The sequence below is a fragment of the Phyllostomus discolor genome, chromosome 8 (genome assembly GCF_004126475.2).
Source record: "Phyllostomus discolor isolate MPI-MPIP mPhyDis1 chromosome 8, mPhyDis1.pri.v3, whole genome shotgun sequence".
In the NCBI taxonomy this organism is placed as follows: domain Eukaryota; kingdom Metazoa; phylum Chordata; class Mammalia; order Chiroptera; family Phyllostomidae; genus Phyllostomus; species Phyllostomus discolor.
This window is the reverse complement of record NC_040910.2, coordinates 16,335,300-16,357,856: the sequence shown is the minus strand read 5'-3', so window position 1 is coordinate 16,357,856 and position 22,557 is coordinate 16,335,300. Positions and strand designations below refer to the sequence as shown.

General features: G+C 41.7%; 1 protein-coding gene across 2 annotated transcripts in view; it reads right to left on the bottom strand.

Annotated features, from left to right (window-relative positions):
- ARHGAP10 (Rho GTPase activating protein 10) overlaps window positions 1–22,557 on the bottom strand; it is a 234,932-nt gene that overhangs the window by 33,064 nt on the left and 179,311 nt on the right. For both annotated transcript variants that reach the window (XM_036031869.1, XM_036031868.1), the window contains one exon: window positions 8,678–8,828. In XM_036031869.1, coding sequence (XP_035887762.1) covers window positions 8,678–8,828 — 151 coding nt within the window. The remainder of the gene's footprint in view (window positions 1–8,677; window positions 8,829–22,557) is intronic.

Sequence of the window (22,557 nt, the reverse complement as noted above, 5' to 3'; positions counted from 1 at the left end):
GTCACCTGAACTGTAAAACAGGGATAATAACATACCTATGGAACGGTTGTGGTTGCCTAACTTTAACACGCATTGCTAAAAACAGTATCTGGTCTGTGACATGGGGTGAGTAACTTCACTGTTATTGCCCCCCAAATTTTGTGACTTGTTGTTACACTAACTATTTAAAAATTTAAGAAAGAGTATATCTCTAAAATAAGGGAGATAATCAATAGTCAGAGACTTAAAGAACCATTAGTTCTATTCTGCCCTAAAGAGAAAAATTAAATCATGACCATAACTACACTTCAAGCTCAAAAAAAATCACACTGTTGATTTTAAAGAATAGTAGTACTTGCAAAATTGCAGCTCAAGAATTCATTTTAATAGGCTGGAAGGTTTTTTTTCCATCCAAGGGTGACACTGGACTCCCGAATATGGCTCCGAAGGCACATGGGAATGCCTTGCAAAGTAGAATGAGCATCCAGAGGGAGGCCCGTGGCATCATTGCTACCCAGAGCTCATCGTAACCCAGACACAAGTAGTTAACAGGCGTATCCTCCACAGTGGCTCAATCTCACATCTTTTCTTTTTCCTCCATAGCTGGTAAGATTCAGTCGGTAAAAATTAACTGGCCACAGGTTTGTTTGCTCATATTAATTGTCAATGGCACCTTTATTTCCTGGTAATTTGTGTCACGGTCCATAGCAATTTTTTGAGTAATAGAAGTCACTTGGAATTGGTCACGCTGAGATAATACCTTCCCCTTCCCCTGCAAGATTTCTGCTCATCTTCCCAGCTACCCAAGGAACCTTTCAAATCAGTCACTCTTGACAGCCTTAAAAATTCTATTTCATTCAGGATAAACAATACTTTGGTTGGTTTGAAAAGATGTTTCTTAGACAGCCTGGCTACCTCCTACGCTGTAGGAGTTTCAAAGAGGGCTATAAAGAGAGTGACAGCTGCTTGAATTCAGAACTAGAAATTAAAATAAAAGCTATTAGAAGTGAAGAAAAAACCCACACCACAGGGAGACAAGCTTTAAAGAGTTTTTTCTCTCTCCTATAAATCCTAGTTACCTGCCATGAACTTATTTCCATCACAGAAGCAGCTATGTATTTTTTAAAGGCATTAAATACGCTTTCCCCCCCTCCATTGAAAAGGGAACATGATCATCCCACACCAAAGCCGAGTTAAGATTATACAAGAAGTCACAGAAGAAGATGCCTGGTGCTTTGTCATTAGGAGGGGTTGATGTTCTGGAAGGTTCCTGGGGAACCGGTAATGCAGGGGAGGCGGCTTGCATGATGTATGGGGGGCACACCAAAACTCAATTGCAGCCCTGAAATTTCTGACGGCCTTTTCCAACCCATTGATCTGAACATTGTAAAACTGAGTTAAGAAATAATCTGTCTATATACGCTGTCACTGATTCAAACCTGGTCTTAAACTTCACTTCACAACACAGTTATTCCGTGTCAAGGAATCATAACATTGCAAGAGGTCTTGGCACTCAGAAAGTTATTACCCAGAGCCCGCCTATGAAGTGTCAGGAGAAAAAATGATAAGAATTGGAAGAAGATTACTAAGCTTAAAACAAAGATAAGGTCATGCCTGGTTACTTGGGTTGATTACACTTCTGTGTCAAGCTGATGAGATATGTCTGTCTACAAGAAACATCGATAGCTCTAGCTGGCATCACTAAAAATCCAGGCCCACGACTGCTTTTAAAGTGGTTCTTCTCACACCTAAATGTCCCGATAACATTTGGGGGAGGACGGGGTAGGTACAATTCACTTACAAAAGCATGTTTTCATAAAGGCAATTTCTATAGATACTCTCTTGGGGACTGAGATTAGCGAGCATCCACCATCCATCCTTGACTTCTGAGGACGGGGGCATGTTTCAGCACAGTGCCTGCCTCTCGTCCGTTACAACAGACTACAAATCAGCGTGAGGGGCGGGCGGGGAAAATGGACCTCCTCACTGCTCATGGTTACGAGACCATTCCTTCCTCAAAGAAGACGTAACATTTTAGTAATTATTTAACACTTCTCTCTCCACTGACTTTCCAAGATACTATTTATACCGATATTATTTTACACTATTTCTCTTTGTTGTTGTTGTTTAGTTTTTCTTTCATAACCATGAACTTAACCCTGCAATCCAGGACTTGGAAGGGGTAAGGGAAGCTCGGAACCCAATGAACTGTGGCGAGAGCAGGAAGACTGTAGCACCTTCCAAGCAGATGGGGGTGAAGGGGTGCTCTCCTGAGCTACAGAGGCAATGGTCTGGGGGTCAGGTTAAAACACAAGTCAAATTCATGGGAGTGGTCCACAGCCAGCAATGATGGTCTTGCTGGTCCTGCCATTCCTGGACCCAAAGTGCCCCCTGGCTACATCCCTGTCATCTTTCACCCGGCCGGAGACCACATGCTTGGCGTCCAGCATGGAGTCTCGGCAGATGGAGACACTGGGAACCGTGTGTGTTGGGTCTGGCATTTGCTATGGACAAGATGCCAGGACCTGTGTGCCTCAGGATGAAGTTTTTCATTAAACTTCTCCCCATAGATGGCCTTGCCACCTGTGCCACTGTGGCGTGTAAAGTCACCACCCTGGCACATCAATCCTGGAATAATTCTGTGAGAGCAGAAACCTTTATAACCAAACCCCTCCTCCCCAGTGCTCACAGCACAAAAGTTTTCTGGTGTCTTTGGAACGCTATCTACAAACAGCTCGAAGGAGACACAGCCCGAAGCCTCACCATCAGCAGTGACGTCAAAGAACACAGCGGGGCTGACCACGGCGGGCACGGGGAGGCCCGCGGCAGCAGCGGCATCACAAGGCCCACACTATTTCTACCAAACCTACTTTCCGAAGCAGTCCTATCTAGCAGTATGCATTGAAGATGCTAACAAAAAGAGAAACTGCCTTCCTTAGATGGAAAAATGGTCTAAATAGTTTTAAAAACCAGCAGGGCAAAGACTAAGACATAAACACAAGAACAGATTTACTTACGAGCCTAAAATGTGGCTCATGACATCCGTGTTGGTCCCCTGCCTTCGTCCTCCACATCCAGTCAGTTAAGAAGTCCCAGTAACTTGCGTTAACATCTCTCACAGATACCCATTTTATTCTCCACTTCCAGTGCTGCTGGTTTGTGCCAAAATCGGCCTAAGCTACATCACTTAACCAGCCTTTGACCATGGCCTTCCCGATTCCTACACGCCGACTTGTCCTCTGGTTTTAGAGACTGATCCCTACCAGGGTGTGTTCGTCCTTAGAAGGAACATGGTCATGCTTCATTGCATATCCATCTCGCCATCAACAGTTGCATGTCCACGTTTTTCCTTATAAGGCCCTGTGTCTTCATCATATATCTACTGTCACTGCGACGACACATGCTTCACAAAACGTGCTGCGGGGAGCACACCCGGGAGTCAGGTGGGAAAATGCCCTCCCGATGGTACCTGAATGAGACCCACTCGGAAACAGCATGAAGTCCTGCCAGTCGGCTCGCAAGATGAATTTGTTTTCGACTCACTGTAGCTGTATTTTTATATTGCCTAAATAAACAAACACTCTACCATGTATAAAAAAGATAAGCACAGAGCATGTAATTATCCAAGAAGACACGAATAAGAACTAGTCCCGTGACTGTCTAGTTCTGTTTAAAATTAGAGCTAATATAAAGGAAGAAGGGAGTGTGTACTCAGATTTCAGATGACGATATTCTCTCTCACTCACCGAAACTTTTTAAATTGTTTCCTGACTTGAATAAGGAAATGACAATGAATAAATCTCATGTAGCCTCACGAGCTTTCCTTGTATGGAGGGGAGGTTCCAACAAACATAACAGCCTCTTTACACAGAAGTAGTGAGGACATAAATTCGGGGTGAGCAGGAGAAAACAAAAACACAACACACACTAAAAATCTTTAGAGTTACTTCATTACTGGCTCTACAGAAATAAAATCACAAGAAGATAACTTGAGAATGAAATGAAAGCAACTCTTTGATTTTTCATCTTTTTTAAGCACTTGGCAGCCTACATCATATTTTGCTGTTTCACAACTGGCTTAGCTGAATCGACTTAGCTTTGAAGTTTGTGAGATTATTCGATGCTATGTAAAAATGAACAATACAGCTTCTACAAAATAACAAAAGGGCAATTTCAGTAAATATTTAACAGCTACTCTACTTAAAGAAATCTAGCTAGATACTATACCCATTTTAGTTCATGATAATCATCAATAAAGATATTTAAGCAAGTAACTAGAATGTTAAAGTCTTTGATTAAGTTAAATATCAATAGTAAGTTTAATACCATTTAATCATATATTACAAAGAAAAACATTGAGCTCTGTATATGTAGTATGGCTAAATTTGCTCAAGACCGTCGCAGCTGGGAGTGTGGTGGGGTTAAATATAACATAATAAAAGTCCTGTCTACCAGCAGGGCTTCTCTCCTGTTCCACACAACTTTGGGCTCTCTGCTTCCCAGCTCATGCTAACAGGCTTGCTGAGTCCTTGCTAATAATGACTTTTGATCTGTCTGATGTTAAACTGAAACCAACTGAGTGTTTTCCAGGGTTCGCTGTTGGGGACATCAGTTCCATAGCCTACCAAAGCTGAAGATGAAACATCACCACCAACCACTTCACTCAAATACCTCATTTGTGCCCAGATTCTAGTGCTGCAGAAGCTCTCCGGGTGCCCATTCTCATTTCCTGAATCTTGCTGGGCCATCTGCCTAACTTTTAAACAAAATTTATTTGTTCTGGATTCTATTAAATCAAATTTAACTTATACTACAGTGAGGGAGAGAAAAGGGCATATTGCCATTTAAATTTTCTATCAGGCTCATATAAACTAACACTTGGAAAACATTTGGAAAAATAATGCACCAAAGTTGGCTAACATTCATATCTTAACCAAAACTAAACATGGTGACTCTACTACTAACAATGAGAAAAAAACATACAATAAAAGATTATAATTTTGAAACATCCACGTAACTGACATTATTCTACAGAAGAAAAATTAAGTCCTAGTGATAAGAACAGATGTTTTTGAAGGGGTAGAGTTTTCAGTATGCTGATTCATATTTACTAACGTAATTTTTTAGTGCCCTCTCCCTGCACACCTCTTTTCAAAAGCACACACACTTCTCTTCATATATTTCTCTTCTTTTAGAATATGCAAAACATACCCCTACTTCGTTCCCTCTAAAATAATTCTTTTCATACAACTTAAGTTTCACTAAAGCTTAGCTACAAATAATGGGGGTTGGTAGGGAGTAAGGGATAAATAATAGTTTTTAATTGCTTGATCTTATGGCCTCTAGGGTAAGATAAAATCACTCCATGATGAAAATTATGGGGTTTTCTGATTCTGACAACTGCCTCCCCCCCAAAAAATCTAAGGCTACAATCAAAAAGAATTAATGTAAAGTTATAAAATACAAAATGCCGAATGAAACATCATATAAATGAACATAAAACTAGACTAAAGGAGTTGACTCTCTGATGATCTTCTTTTCCCTTACAATCAAAACTTTAAGAATTATTATATGACAAAAAATTATAGCAAAACATCATGAATATTCCCATAAAAGATGTGCTAAATACCACTTCAACAATTTCTTACCCATTAACAATCACTGATTGGATATTATCATTCAATTCCTACTAATGCCAAAAAATTAAATGTAATTCTAAGCCAAAAGGTCCCCCTTTGGTCATCTCCTTAATGAAATATAGTCAATCCAGTTTTGATGTCTCTTTCCCATTTTACTTTTCAACACTTCTTTCTTTCTTTATTAACACTTCTACCTGAGAACAAGTGAAGTATGAGATGCGATTCTAACCAGTCAGTTTCACTCCTTGTTAGCAACTCTGTTGAGAGAGAGTGAAAGTGAGAAGAGAGAGAGAGAATAAGGTTAGCTGGGATTGAAAGTTGAAACTAATGTCTAAAAGAAAGCTCTGAAATTATAGGTTGAGGTTGAGTTTAATGATCCATGCCTCTTCCTCTGGAAAATAAGGATCTGACTGTAGAACTAATTTTGTATGATTTGAAATATGTCTTAAACAAGCTTCCAGGAAAGATAAAACATATATAGGAAAATAACTTTCAACAAAGGAGCCAAAAACATACAAAGGAGAAAAGAAAACCTCTTCAATAAATGCTGGTGGGAAAATTGGAAAACCACATGCAAAAGAGTGAATCAAGACTGTTCTTTGTCACCAAATACAAAAATTAACTCAAAATGGATCAAAGACATAAGACCAGAAACAATAAACTGCACAGAAGAAAACACGGGTACTAAATTTATGTACCTTGGTCTTAGAGAAGATTTTAATGAATTTGACCTCAAAGGCAAGGTAAGTAAAGCAAAAATTATAGAGTGGGGCTATATCAAACTGAAAAGCTTCTGCACAAGAGGAGAAACCTTCAACAAAACAAAAAGGTAATCAACCAAATGGGAGAAGAGATTTGCAAACACCTCCCCAAATAAGAGGTTATTATACAAAATATATAAAGAACCCGTACAACTAAACAACAAAAAATAAACAATCCAATTAAAAAATGGGCAGAGGACCTGAACAGACACTTTTCCCAGTGCAAAACAAAACTACAATGCAATACCACTGCACTCCTGTAGAATGACTATTATGAACAAGTGCTGGGGAGATTGTGGAGAAAAAAGAATGCTCATTCACTGTTGGTGGGAATGTAAGTTGGTGCAGCCACCATGGAAAACAGTATGGAGGTTCCTCTAAAAAGTCATAATAGAATTACCATATGATCCAGCAATGCCTCTTCTGGGTAGGTACCAGAAAAATCGAAAACAATTATTCATAAAAATGTACGCACTCCTATTTTTATTGCAGCATTACTCACAATGGACAAGACACAGAAACAACCAAAGATGCCTTTGACAGATTATTAGATAAAAAAGATATGGTGCATATGTACTGTGAATACTAATCAGCCATAAGAAAAGATGAAATACTTGCAATTTGCAACAACATGGATGGATCTGCAGGCTATCATGCTAAGTGATATAAGTCAGACAGAGAAGGTCAACCACCATATTGTTAGCATGGGTAACTAGTTAGTATTAATTAAAGAAGGGAGCAAAGGGAATCAGGCAGTAAGCATAACAAACCAGAGCACTGAGTCAGACAATAAGTCTGCTTCACTAACAGGCAATAATAGGATTTCACTTATGTGTGGGATATAAAACTGAAAGCAACGAATGAACAGGTAAGACAAAAACAGAAAACGCAGACAACAACATGGTGGTTACCACAGGGGAAGGGAGCTGGGAAGGTGCTAACAGGAGTCAAACGGTGATGGAAGGAGATTTTACTTCGGGTGCTGGGCACACAAATCAATCCATAAATGATGTATCACAGAAGTGTACACTGCAAACCTATGTAATTGTATTCACCAATGTCACCCCAATAAATTCAGTAATGTTTTAAAAGAAAGAAAATAATCACCCACAAAAATTTAAAATCTTTAAATTTTTTAAATAATTAAAAATATCTAAAAAATAAAGCAGCACAGCCGCCCCTCCCCCTCCCCCACATAATTACAGGAAGCGCTCTGAGTCCTCCCACAGACCCAGGTCAACTCAGCCAGCGAAGCTTGTTGGCATAGATCTTCGGATAGTAACTACCTGGACATCTGACCATACAGCTGCTTATGATGATGGTACTGTACCAACATATTGTTTCTATCTTCACTCCTTTCCTCCCCTCCACAATCACTGACACTTCCAAACCAACATCAGCTCTGCAGCTTTAAAGAATAATAAATGAAAGATACAAAAAGGAAGAGGATGAGACGAGAAAGGAAAACGAAAGCGTATTTCAAAATCAGGAAACGTCCTCAGCAGGGGTGAGCCCCACGGCAGAATAGTCCCCCGTGCACACACGCGCCCTGAAAACGCAGGTTTTGTGACCACGATCATCTTATCATTCACACCAATACCCTCATGGGTACAAACCAGCCATTGGTGGCCTCTACCCGGCTCACCATTTTGTTTTGTAGGGATTAGAGTTTAAAATTCAAATTTCCAGACTCTCTAAAAACTCGGCAATCTGGCAATGCTGAGACGTGATCACGTGACAAGAATTCACTGGAACACAGTAGCCTCAACTTCCATTTCCCAGAGTCCCACTGTAGCTCAGTCCTCTCAGCCCCTAAAAGCAGGTCAAGCTTTCCACCCCTGCCATAGTATCAGATACCTGCCTTATAAGAAATCAGAAAAATACCACAAGTAACCAGTGCAATGGTGAACCACGCTTGCCTTTAATCTAAGTGCATTTAACATCAGGCTCTATCTGCTCCTCTCATGAAAGGTCTGTTTTAATTTTAGCTCCCCTTCCATTTGTCTCAGGGTTATGTAACCTCACAGTAGGTCATACGAGTCTCCCAAAAAAAGAAATTTAAGCCGTCTTTTTAAAGTATGAAAGGAACCATGCATAACAAAGACAAACACAAAACTGAAACTTACATTCTCTCCCTGACAAGAAAGCATTACCCTCTCTGTTAATCTCATAAATTATAATCTTATGGGAAAAGAAATTAAAATACAAAAGGCGGAAAACCATGGCCTGCCTGGGGGCCCATACGATATGCCATAGTCTCAACACACTGTTGGCAGAAAAATGTGACGAACATCTTACCATCCTCCAGCTCAAGACAAAGATTATACACAGCCACGGGTCGCTTGGTCCTCTGGCCTGGTCTCTTCGATTGTCTCGGTGGAGCATTTGGGGGTGACGCTGACAGGGAGACTGGCTCAGGGAAGGTGGCATCAGGCAGGGTCCTAAAAATCTGCCATCAAAGCACAAAGGACGTTAATTATTTCCCCTGAGCAGAAACCTGTGTATTCCAACAGTAAACCAGCATCAAGCAACATTTGATTTGGAGTTCATCCAAAAGTGAGCTGGAGCCAAAACTCCATTCCTTCAAAGCTTGGGTGTAAGCTGTAAGTCTTTATTTTTTAACAGAAGATTTCCAAAGAATATTTCTCGTTAAAATTAAGTCAAAGCAACATGAAATCTTTCCATTTCACAATAAATTCATTCCCCAAACTAAACAAGTGTACTTGTCTCCACCAGCTATAGACAATAGCACAGCTCTTTAGCCATAAGGGAAGTAGCCAGGATAAATTATTACAAACAAATATCCCTGAAATTTCACACAGCATTATAGTCATGCCAAAAAGCTGGTCTCAATTTTTTTTCAAACTGCACAAACAAAAACATATGACTGCAAATATTTTTACATTTTAAAAAATAGCTGGTGTTTATGAAATTACTTTTCAGATTCCCACATACATTTTCCATAAACTGTTCTGTAGATTTTATCAAGTCACTTTAATACCCTCCAACCTCTCGTTAATAATAGCCCCTCCGCTTATGAAACCTAGAAGATTAGCACCATGATTATTCACAGTGCCATTCACGTATTAGCAATAGTATTCATTACCACGTGCTGTGTCTTTGCCTCGCAATTTTTTTGTCTTTTGAGAAAAGCACTCTGTGCCATAAAGGGAAGTATATCACACAGGTGATTTATAGTGGACTTTCCACTGCTGCCAAGACCTGGGCTCAGAGGCTTCCTGTCCCCAACAACACAGGAGACCCGTCCCCCTTCAATGAGGGCATGAAATAAAGTCTTTAAAGACAACCACTGCACAGACACGGCGTGCCGGAGGGCTGATGCTCCTCGGGAAGAAGCAAGGAACAGGAAGAAAGCCAGCGAACAGGAAACAAAACAAATACAAAACAATAGAAGGCACGGCATAAAAGCCCCACTGTTACAAGGAGATTATTATAGACTTATGTATTTGAATAAAAACAGCCATGTGACCTGGGCAGATGAGTGAGGGTATCACATCTGTGTATCACGGTTCACATGAGAAAACTGTATCGGAGTTGTAATCAGAGTCTGGAAATCCTCACCTAAAAACTATTATATACCAATATAAATAAGCATCTCACCAGCACACATAGTACCATACTGCCCCCTTATGTGTAAACAGAATAAAAAGTGATTTAAACGGCCATGGACAAATATTTGCTAGTGAAAATTTAATGTGGTGCCCCAACTGGTAACTTGCGCACACCGTGTTTCTACAGACCCTGTGTTCGAACAGGGCACTCTGGCAAACAGCATGCTACAAAGAGCACGTTACTTATCTGTTTTTAAAAATCTTCTGCTGTCCAGATTACTGTCTGCAGCTAAATTTATTGCTGTCTGTCACTGTCACATAAAAAAAAAAGTATGTGGAGTGGTGGGGATAGGAGACAAGTTAGGTTGAGAAGAGTAGGTTGAAGTCAGTAAGAAAAGACGGGAAAACATAATTCGACTGTAACAAAGCAGCACCTGTGTGTGACCAACATTTGCAAGAGCTCCTTGACTTCTGTTTGCCTTCACAAACACAACAAATGCCTCTCGGGTGTTACTGGACTAGGAAACCAAGCAAAACAAAGAGCCAAGGCACCCAGAGCCTAAATAAGCGATGGAAAAGTTATATCCCAAGAACTGGCACTGCACAGCTGATAAACTTCCAGGAAGAACTTTCTGGAAGATCACACAGACTGAAATGGTACAAACGCTGACAAATCCTCCTCTTCCTTCTCCTCTTCCTCCACCACCACCACGGACTCATGAGGAACGGGGGGGCGGGGGGGAGAGTAAGGAGTGAGGCATGGGGGCGGCCCCAATTCGCAGCATCAGGCTACCCAGCAAAACAGGACCCAGGACTGTGACTCCCGCCACATGTGACAACCTGGGCGCATCTCAAGGGCACTGTGTTAAGTGAAATGAGTCACACGGAGAAAGACAAATACTTTATGATCACATTCACACTGGAATCTAAAAAAAAAACCCAACTCATAGAAACAGGGAACAGATCGGTGGTTGTCAGAGGCAGGGGTCTTCAGGAGAGAAGAAAATCGGTAAAGGTGGAAATTTCTTCTGGTTGTAAGGTGAGTAAGTTACAGCATGACTACACTTCCTGCTGTGTTGTATATTTGCAAGTTGCTAAGAGTAGATCTTAAAGTTCTCATCACAAGAAAAAGATGTATACTACGTGAGGTGATGACTGATAACTAACCTCACTGTGGTGATCATCTCTCTCTCTCTCTAAAGTGTGTGTGTGTGTGTGTGTGTGTGTGTGTCAATTGTTGTGTACCTAAAACTAATACAATGATATATGTCAATAACATCTCAATATAACTGGGATTTAAAAAAAAAACAGTTTCTGGGAACGAGGACTGGATTTCAGAGTTGTTTTGTTTTGTTTTGTTTTTAGTTTGCATTTTAAAACTCCCCCCTTTAAACAGTCATTCCACAGCATTCTGGGCTTGTCTTGGATGGGCCAATGTCCAAATCAAAACACCGAAAAAATTATTTCCAAAAAACTGGCACTAGACATACGCAGTCAATTCCTTGGACCTTCCCAAGTCCTGATTAGGTGCACAATGTTTCAAAGATTCTAAAGGCCAACCACTCCCTCGAGAAACTGTGATATGTTAGCATTTCGAAGAGCTAAGCTATCACGTGGATTACCTGGTAGCAAAGCAAATGCGCTCACTTGAGAAGCGCTATCCTCCAGCTACGGAAGTTTCCATATATTAAAACACTGGGCACCTCATGTTCTCATCTGGATGGTAAGGGCCATAACACCTACATCTTCAATTATTTCAGGGATTAAGTTTTGAGATAAAGTTTATCAAGTGTTTAGTGCGGTAGTTGGCACACAGTAACCAGAAATAAATGGCAGCTACTGGTATTTATAATATGAAAACACCCAGTAAATAATGATAATAAAAGCGAATGCAGACCCTCATGATTCAACTCAATCACCGTTTTGAGAAGACACCACAATTTGTTGAGGTTTTAAATATTCCTCAAGTTCAGTGTTTAGTTATTCTAAAGGTTGGTGGGGAAAATTCAACAAGTAATGGGTCAAAGAGAAGCCAAAGAGCATCTGTTCAAAATTCCCAAGTCATCTAGAATCATATCATTGTTTTGTGTAATTATTTCTGCACTTCAACGCTGGATTTTGTAGTTAAATGACTTCCTATTTCTTTGAATGCATTTAAAATTTAATAAACACCTACCAGGTTTTCTCTGAAGCACTTTAATATGTTCAACAACCTTTGAGGTATTATTCTCCATGTTTTAAAATGAGAAAAGCTCCAAGATTAAATAATCAGCCCAAGTCTCCACAATGTGAAAATGGTTTACAGTTGGTACCTGAGCTCTCAACTCTGCTTCCAAAGCCCCCGCTGCCAGTTTACACAACGAACACAATTTAATCCTCAGGAAACAAGAAAATCACCAACTACTACTGTTCCTTCGGTGTTTAGAAAGACTGAAACGGGAGAACATCCGTACAGATGCACCATTATTGTCCTATGTCTTCCTAAACATGTCAGGTGGTTACCTTGCCTGCACTAGCTTCTGTCCTAAATGCTCTTTTTAAGCTACAAAACTATGGTCCTCTCTGAAACCCCAGAAACAATTAAAAGGATATTCTTTTTACACTTACAAGAGGAGAAAAGAGTAAACCATTCAAAATTCTGACCTACTCTTGGACACCTGATTTTGGAAGCTAATGTTCAGCTTCTGCTCCGCAGAGCCAAGCTGGGCATCACCCTCACACACAACAGTGATCTCCCAATTCCGGGGCCACTGCACGAGTGCAGGTGCCTCCACTGTTCACGTCTCTTTCCAAAATACCTTGACGCCCCTGACTTCCAGCATCGTGTCCCACGTGACCTTTGCTGGAGGCCAGACGAACTCGTCTTAACCAGCACTCGGAATCAAGAGATCAAGTCTACTCAAAACTTCTTTTTTTTCAGGGTAGAAAGTTCCTTCACCGCACCTACGTTTTTTACAACATAATAAACACTCGCACCAGACAAGGCAATGACAAAAAACAAAACTCCACGTGTAGGCGTGTCAAGGAAGCAGGCGCCTGCTCAGGTCTCCTCGGAGTGCCAGCACAAACAAAAGTCTGGCACCACTGTTCAGAGCCACAGATTCCTCAGACTCAACAACTGGATGCTCGTGCCCGTAGGCAACAGCCATACATAGAAATTCCTCCCAGCGTCCTTCATGTTCTGCTCCCAGGGGCCACATGGGGACACGGCTGGTCCACTTTCGCCAGAAATACTTTCCACAAAGCAAGAAGCGAGCATGGTCTCTGGAAATTTTGTTTTGTACTCAATTCAAACCTGCTGCATTTGCTTCAGCTCAATTAACAAACAGTATGGTTAAAGGAAATCAAAGAGGATGAGGTCATTCTTTTTCAAAAAGATGTTTTACAGACGAGTTCACTGGTCTTTATCATAAATAGCCTACCACCATGCTTGTATATTCCTGTCATCTTGAACAAGAACAGTTACAGCGACTGGGTGCTTGCAATATGCCTGCCAAGTGGCTGACCTATGAAGGTCCGAACCCAGGTTTCCTGATCTCCGTGTGCATGCCTTCGACACCACGCTCGCCTGCCTCCCACATGACCCAGTCGTGCTGGGCCCTGTTGCATCCTCACTGGTGAGAACCCATCTCACACAACAGACGGGGCTATGACCAGAAAACAGCTGGAACTCAATGCACACTCTCCTTAGAAAGCCTTTAGCAATAGAAAGGAGAGACAAAAATAATGTATTCAGTCTTCTGTCTAAAATACGTAACTACAAAATGGCCAAACATACTTTCAGCTTCAGTGTTTATAAAAACACTCATCATCCTGGGGCCATTTGACTCTTGAGCTCTAAGTTGGCTCCAAGGCAGCCTGAGCCTCCATCTACCACGTAAGGTCAGAGTTCGGATCCCATGGGACTGGTACCCAGGGAGCTCTGAAAACTTCCCAGCTGCCTGTCCTTGAATCAGTGCCACCCAATGACTAAATATGGTCTTTCATAGAGAATTTAACTAGAATTGGTAATAGGGACTGGCAGTAAAATACCAGTTGGGTTCAGGATTGATGCTGGAAATACACTACGTCTTCATGTTTGATCTGGCTCTTTAAAACGCAGAATCTCAGAGCTGAAACTTGGCCTAGTTACCACCTAGGCCAGTCCCTTTATTTCACAGTCGAATAAACTGAGGGCCCTATGATTAAAGATTCGTTCATATTCACACCACTAGTTAGTGGCTTTACTCCCAGACCAAGGTTTCGATGCCAATTGCTATTTCCCTGCTTGCTGGCTACTCTTTTCTAACAGACCATCCTTTATCACGTACTTTCTCATGGGGGAGATTTTGCTCAATAGATGAAATTCCTCCAAGTGCTTTCATATGCGTTATCTGATGCAAGCCTGGACACGCAGGCCTGTGAGGTAGAAAACGGAAGCGTGTTCCACTATGTCAGGGGCGGCAGGGAAGCGGGCAGGAGACACTCCCAGTCCCACGGTCACTCAGCCCACAGGTTCCGGTCTGACTGTGGCCCTGACTTCCCACAAGCTTCTTAAAAAACAACTTCAATCTTGGTTTACAATAAAAAAGAAAAGTAAAAGGTGCACTTGGGGGAATTCACAAAATGGCAGACTTTCTGATTTTCTTTTCCTTTGTAAGCTTTGAACTTGAATTTCAGGAGACACCTTCAGACCCCCTTCCTAAGTCCCAGTGGGCTGTACCACACCAATCTGGGTAGCACTCAACGTGCTACAGTAACACATAACTGACTTTGAGTTCTGGCTTCAAGATTTCAGTAAATGACGACTTTTATCAACCAGGCTGTATAAAATTAAAACCACCCCAGAACTACCTATTCCAAACCATGAACATTTTAAAGGACATTAACCGTGGGCGTAACTAGTCTCTTGGTACCCTGATTCTTTCTAGTGTTCAACAAAAACCAACAGAGGAATAATAGTAATAAATAACTCCGATGATGTATCGGGAACCCAGTGGCACAAAGGACGTTTTCTGCTGCTCACTAAGTAACTTTCCCCCTAATCTACACAAGGGAACCTCTCCTGATTAAGCTCTTGCATTTGTGGTGTGAACAAATAACCCCGATTGTAAAATGCTCTTTTCTGGTTTGCAAACCTTTAAAAACACTCTGGGCACAGTTTAATCAATTTGCAGCTGCAAACACTTGGAAAACGGCAGCAAACATTTTCCAAAGTCAGAGGAAAATGCTTACCCAAACATAGCTGTAACTTTGACTTTCATACCCCAACTGTCTACAAGTATTCTGCACTGAATAAAGAGCTGGTGCTAAACTAGATTTTCCCCCAATCAATATGTCCTTTGCTCACATGCAAAGCAAAAGCTTGCATTTAAGCAATAAAAGCCTGAAGTAACATTAAGAAATACAGATACTCTGTCAACTACAAGGCATACTCCATACATGACATGCCTTTGTTTTCTCACTTCCTCCTCATCCTTCAATTTGGGTGCACAACTTCTTCCGAGGTTGTTTTTCTTCTCTTACACCAGCACAGAGAACCGTAACACAGGAAGGCTACCACCTGTAATCCCCAAAGGGCTGGGGACCCACAGGGAGAGGCCTCGCTTGCCCAGGGGAGCTCAAGCCCTCACAAAGAGGAGGACCCTGCCTCGCTGTTAACTGTGAGACTCCAAACCGACTCCAGGTAAACACGTGTAGAACTGACTCATCCTATCTTCTGAGATATTCAAGGTGAATGACATTTTCCCTTTGGAAAATAAGTGATGACCCCTAGCTATTTGGGAAGGCTGGAATGACCTTTTCCCTAGGTAGAAAAACTAAGCATGGATCCTAGTGGGTCCACAGTGAAGAAAACACATCCTGGCAGCACATATATAATTATATTTATCGGAAGCACCTGACATCTTCTCCAAGCACGTACGTATGCCCAGGCATGGCCTATACTTCAGAGGTAATGCAACAAACCTTTTCTTCTTCATTTTAGTTCTCGTAAAAAAAAAAAAGTGCCTAAAGCAAAACCATGTTTTAAAGGTGGTCAAGGTTGGTACTTTATGTGTAATTGATTAAATCATAGGCCACTAGCGACTGATTCAACCTCCAGCTTCTTTCTCCTCTCCCAAAATTAGGGGGTGGGACTGAAATTTCCAATCCTCTAATTCAGGGTCAGTTTACCTGGCAACTAGCCCCCACCCTTTGGTGCTTTCCAAAAGTGAACACAAACGCAGCTGTGGTGGAAAGGAGCCTGTCGTGAATAATAAGACCCTCATTTCATCTTCATGGATCTGAAGTGTTGTCAAGCACCAAAGACAAGACACCAAATAAAACCAAAATAAAAGTCCGTTGCTCTTAACGCTGAGGAAATTCCCAGGGTTTGGGGAGTTGTAAGCCAGGAACTGTGGATGAAGAACCAAAGATACATTTCTAATTACAAATCACATGACAGAGTATGACCTGGAAGGTGAGAAATTCAAAGCGAAGTCATATAACTGAAGGACCAGAAGAGAGGCCCAACGGTACCAGACCCCAGATGCAAACACACTGTCACATGGCTGAGGGAGTGGTCTGGCATTGGCCCCAGAGGTTAAAACCAGGGCTCACAGGTTGAGACTATAAGAAGGCAACTGTCCGCTGAGCATGAGTGGAAAAAACCTTCTGAACTGTGGAAATCACATGACTCTTGGGCAGGTTAATTTGGGAGATAATGAATTCTGTGTCCTCAGAGTTTTACAAGGGAAGACGAGGGGCATTCCAAAAGACGTCCACACACTGCATGCAGGGCTTGAGCAGGTTGACATGAATCTACGGGTGAGAAGCACTATACACCGAGTGCCGAGAGAGCCTCCTTCACCAAACTAGTTGAGCCAAGTGACTCGCTCTTCTCAAGACGGAAGCAACTGTCCAGCTGACCTGTCACATTCTCTGCAGGACAGGGGAGACTTTCCCTGCCTCCTGATAACCGCACCACGCTGAGCCCCGAGCGCTCCTCTTCCCTGCCTCAAGCCGGCCATGCTCTGGGCTCTGTGGGCTCCGAGGACATTGTGACGCGTGGTTCACATGCCACAGGGACAGCCCTGACTGTTTAGGCAATAATCCCATTTTAATATTCCTTTCATTCCGGCCTTCTTTTTCCAAAAAGAGAACGTGTCAAATATTAGCATGTATATGAAAAGGCTTTGAAAACTTACCATTTCATAGCTACAATCATTAAAAATAAAGTCACCCTTTTTCGGCTCCCCAAATAACAACCTTAGCATTCTTCCTTCCACGGGGATTTTTGTCAAGGGCATGGTCATTAGCCTCTTGAAGTTTACTAAGGACCTAACACCTACAGCTATTTGAACCTCGTTTTCCTACACGCTATTATGCAAACATATGTAAAAAAGGCAACTTATACAGAGACTATGGTAGTAGTGAGTCCACCCCAGAAAAGGCCGTGGAGTCCCACTGACCAGTGAAGCCTCTGTGTTCGGGGGAACCAGAGAGAGGAGGACAGGGAGGGGGACACCCGAGCCAGGCGGGTGGAGCTCTAAATTCACTGTCAGCGTGGGGAGAATAATGAGAGAAGTTAATCACCTGCATACCCCACACTGCATTTTCATTTTTAGACTTTGTATCATATGCAAAAATGCAGATAACCTGTTGTTGTTCTTTAAATACATAACTCTTAAAAACATTCCCTTTTCTACCTAAAAGAACACTCCTCTGGGAGTCAATGGGGAAAGAGAATTCACTAAACCAAAATTCATTTTCAGTGAATTAGTGGAACATTCCTTCTCTTCACTGCTGCATAATGGGCCTCTCCAAAGCTCGGTGGCATCAAACTGCCACCCTTTTATTATGTCCTTGATTTTCTGGCTCAGGAATTGGGGCATGACACACCAGGGATATGTGGCCTCAGCTGGGGCTGTCACATGGCTGGAGGTGGCCGGGACTGGAGCTGCAGGTTGGAGCTCAGTTTTAGATGTCAGTTGGGTCCCTCAGTTTGCGGGCTGGAATCTGGGAGGGCTGAGCTGGTTGTCCGCACGCCTGATGCCTAGGATGGGAAGGCTGGGACAGCCAGGACCGGCGGGGCTCAGCTCCTCCTCTCCCCTACACAGCCTCTGCACGGTGAGTGTGGGCTTCCTCACTCTAGGGGGAGAGGCGAGGTGGGCTTCTTCTAAGGCCGCTGGTGTCTCCTAGAAGGAGTGTTACAAGAGAAAGGAAGCAAAACGTCTCGGTCTCTTCAAGCCACAGTTAAGAGCCATCTCTGCCACAGTCTAACGATCAAAGCAATCTCAGGGTCCACCAAGACTTAAAGAAAGGAGACAGTCTCATCTCTCTCTGCAAGGAATGTGCAAGAATCCGTAGCCATCGCTAACCTGCCACATAAAGACATTTATTTCATTTCTTCATCTGATATCATGTGTATTACCGGATGAGGGTACTTTAGATATGAGCAAAACCAGCATTCCCAAAGTCACTTGAAGATATAAGCACTTCATTGCAGTAACGAGCTAAACAGATCACACACACTTCCCTCTCCACAGGTTCAAGTTTTTGTCACCTAGGGACCAGATGGCCACACACGGGCTTGTGCATCAGAAAGGGAGGACACGGAAGAAGGTAAGTAAGAAGTTCACGGTCAGGAAGACTCAGATTCACTGTTAAAAGTTTCTTCAAACTGCAACTATTAACTGAACTCCCCAGCAATTTCCAGGGTTTTTTTTTCCAATAGATTAGTCAGGTTTACAGATACTTTTATGCTCTGAGATATGGAACTAGAGTATTTGTTCCTTCTGTCATGCAAAATTAAGTATGTGGTAGTTGGTTAATTTTTATAAAGTCAAAGAAGAAACTACACATGAGCCATAATCTCCTCATCCTGAAAACAGTGCTGATGATCACACTGACAAATGAAATGTTGGAAAACCACTGAGTCCCGGCCCCAGCAAGGTGGTCACTGCCAACAGCTTCTCTGATTCCTTCTAAGAAAACTCTAAAAGTTGCCTATGCACTTGCCTGCACATGTGTGTAGTTCCACGTATACATTTGAACACACAAAGGATCACAATATAGTTCCATACCTCAATTTTTAATTATCCGTTCGCACACTGACTGAATGCCTACTATGAGACATGCAACGTTATGGACATGAGAAGTAAAAAGTACAAAGTATTCCTGTGCAACACACTACCACCAACTCAGAGGCTGAAAACAATGCATTTACTATGCTGTGTTTCCCGATTCGCGTGGTGTGTAGGGAAGCTCTCACGTCTCTCAGAGCCTCCCTGGGTCAGGCGTCCAGGCAGCCTGCACTGGCTGCTCTGCCCAGTCCCCTCCCCCCACCCTGCTGCAACGGAGTCTGATAGGACAATCATGAACGGCGTCCCACCACCTTTGATGACACCAGTTATAACCGAGCCACAGGTCCTACCGGTACCCCCCGGGCCTGGATCTCTGGGTCACCACAGGGCATGTCCCCCAGAGTCAGTATTTCTCCTTCCACCTCCTTTTTTTCAGCAAGCTACCAAATGTGTCTTCTCATGGCCACCACATCAGTCAGTAAACCCTCTTCCCCACCACCAAAGGCTGTCTCCAGTTTCCACACTGAGAGCTCCAAGAGGCAGTCAGTGTGCCCTCCGTTTTTGCAAACTTTTGAGAGCGTTATCTGCACAGTACTGTGTAGCAGAGAGACTGCCTTCAAAGCAGCAGTGCACTTGACGCTTCGCTGACACTGCCAAACTGTCTCAGAAAGGCTGCTCCGACACCCACCCCCCCGCCCGTGGTACATGGGACCACTTATTTCCTCCCCTCAAAGTGACTTCCCTCACATCAGTGGGACGTTAAGGTATTCTCGAAATGGGTGTTCTTCACCTCTTCGTGGAGGCTCGCAGCCGGGCGGCTTAGGCTCATACTCAGGTCATTTACCTTTCAAATGACATTGGTAACAGGGTCTACGCTCCCACTGTATGGTCAGGTGCTGGCTGTACATGAGCAAGCCATCGATTCTGGTAAGTACTGTTAATCCTTCATCCAAATGAATCCTTTTAATGTGTTCACTGGTTCTGTTCTCTGTTCTTCTGGGTTATCAATGTACACAATCTTATCTCTAAACAGGGCACAATTTTCCCCTTTCAGTTTTCATATCATTTTTTTTCCCTTTCTAGACTCGTAATTCTAGGTCAATAATTAGTAATAGTGAGCTGAGTCATAGCTTCAGCATTTTAAGCATTTTAACAATTAAACAGGATGCTAACTGGAGAGTTAAGATATTTTTCAGTTTTCCCTTGCATAGTCAATAAAATGTTTTAGAATATATTTTAGAATATTTAGAATATTTAATATTTAGATTAGAATATTTAATAAACATTTTAGAATAAAATATTTTAGAATAACAAATATTCTAAAATATTTTAGAATATATTTTATTGACTATGCTATTAGAGTTGTCCCAATTTTCCCCTTTTCACTCTGACAATACCCCCCCCCCCCTTGTAGTTCCTGACCACAGGTCATGCACAGAAGTTCTTTGGCTTCTCCGTTTCCTATACTGTTCTGAACATCCCTGTCTACTCTGTACCTACCAATTTGTACTTCTTAATTCTTGCACCTTTTCCCCCAATCTCTTTCTTCTCCTTCCCAACTGATAACCCTCCAAATGACCTCCATATCTATGATTCTGTTTCTATTCTGCTTGTTTGCTTAGTTTTTTACACTCAGATGCTGAAAGTTGTGAATTTATTTCCATTCTAATATTCATAGTTTTGAACTTTTTCTTACATAAGTCCCTTTAACATTTCATGTGATAATGGTTTGTGATGATGAACTCCTTTAGCTTTACTTTGTCTGGAAAGCACATTACCTGCCTTTCAATTCTCAATGATAGTTTTGCTGGGTAAGCAGCCTCTGAGGCAACTTGAAATGTACCATCATTCAAAACATAGGGGTGCCAGAAAGAAAAGAGAAAGAGCAAAAAATTGAAACTTATTTGAAAAAATAATCAAAGAAAACTTTCCTAATTTGGTGAAGGAAATATGGGTTAAAATACTTTTTAAATCACTGTAAGGAAGTAGCCACAATTTCTACTTTACTAAAGTATTGGATTAGGAATTACATAAATTTTGCCAAGTGCTTTTAGGCATCTCCTGAAAAATTTTCTCCTTTGACTTAATAACATGATACATTATATTAATGTATACCCTAATACTGAGTCACCCTTATATTTCAGGGATGAACTCAACTTAGATTGAAATATTATGCTGGCAAAGTACTGCTGTTGTTTGCTAGTGTATCATTTAAGATATCTGCATAAAATTCTTAAGTAAAATTGATGGGTAAATTTGTCCCTGACAGGCTCTGGCCTTAGCACCCAACTGGAGTCATAAAAGGAACGTGAAGTTTTTCTGTTCTCTGCTATGGACTAGTTTAAATACTAACAGATGTAACTGCTTCTTCCAAGTTTGAAAGAATTCACCTCTGAAAATATCTGAGCCTGGTACTTTTTTGGGAAATAAGTGGTGGCTCTTTTTAAATCTTCTCCATTTCTTTCATTATTGTTAGTCACTAATTTCAGATTTTCAAAATTCTGTTCACTGCATTATCTGTGGATTATTTCCACGTTTGTTTCTATTTACCTACGTGAGCCTCCTCGCCCACCCCTTTTGCCCTTGCCTGGCCTAGCCAAAGAAGTCTGTTTTATTTTATGCTCCCCAGTCCATCAAAAACGTAAAAGTTATTTACCAATTTTTAAAAAAAAAAAACTTTTTTTCTCTCTTCTAATTAATTTCACCTTTTTATTTTTAGTTTTTTCTAGTTTGGGGGGAGTAAATGGGCAAAGCTTAACTTACTTCATTCTTTTTGGCTTAGTTAATCAGTTAAGGTTGTAAATTCCCCAGAGAATATAATTTTAACTCTACCCTTTCAGTTTTGATACGTTTTCATAATCTTTTATAGGAAGCCTGCAATTTTGGTATTTCTATTTTGATCCATGAATCAGGAAAGCTTTAAAATGTCCAGATAACCACGGACTTTTATTTGGCTTCTATTGTTACTGTCATTAACTTCTAGAGCTAGAGTACAGTATTATGGATCAGAAAGAGTGGTCTGCACTATTTCTGCAGTTTGAAATTTGGAGTTTTTCTTTGTACCCAAAAATAGATACGCAAGATGTATAAACAACACTTGTCTTCCGAGTCGCTGTAAGCACACACAAGGCAACCAGCTGGGTCCCACCGCAGAGAATATTTTTCCTCAAAAACCCAGTAACTGAGCCCCAGTGCGCCTCCACCTGAACAATTCTGAAGGGCTTAAAATTCAGTTCCTAAAATTCAGCGACCACTCTGATTGGATTAAGGTCTTTCTGTCTTATCGTTAAAATGATTTGTTCTGTGAACTCGGTTTGGTGTTCCCGTGACAACGAACCGTCCCGCGGCGGGTTACCTGTGCCCCACACACCTACCGTCTTCTCTGACTTCTTCTGTCTCTTTCATTCGTGGAATGTGCCTGTTTCATCAATAATGGCGCCTTGTTTTTCAATTTTCAATTCTGTTCATTTCCATTTTTAATGTGTTCATTTGTTTGGAAATGTTGTTTTAGGTGTTAGTCTGTTTTCTTAGCTCAGTAAGCACCTTTAAAAAACACTCTGTA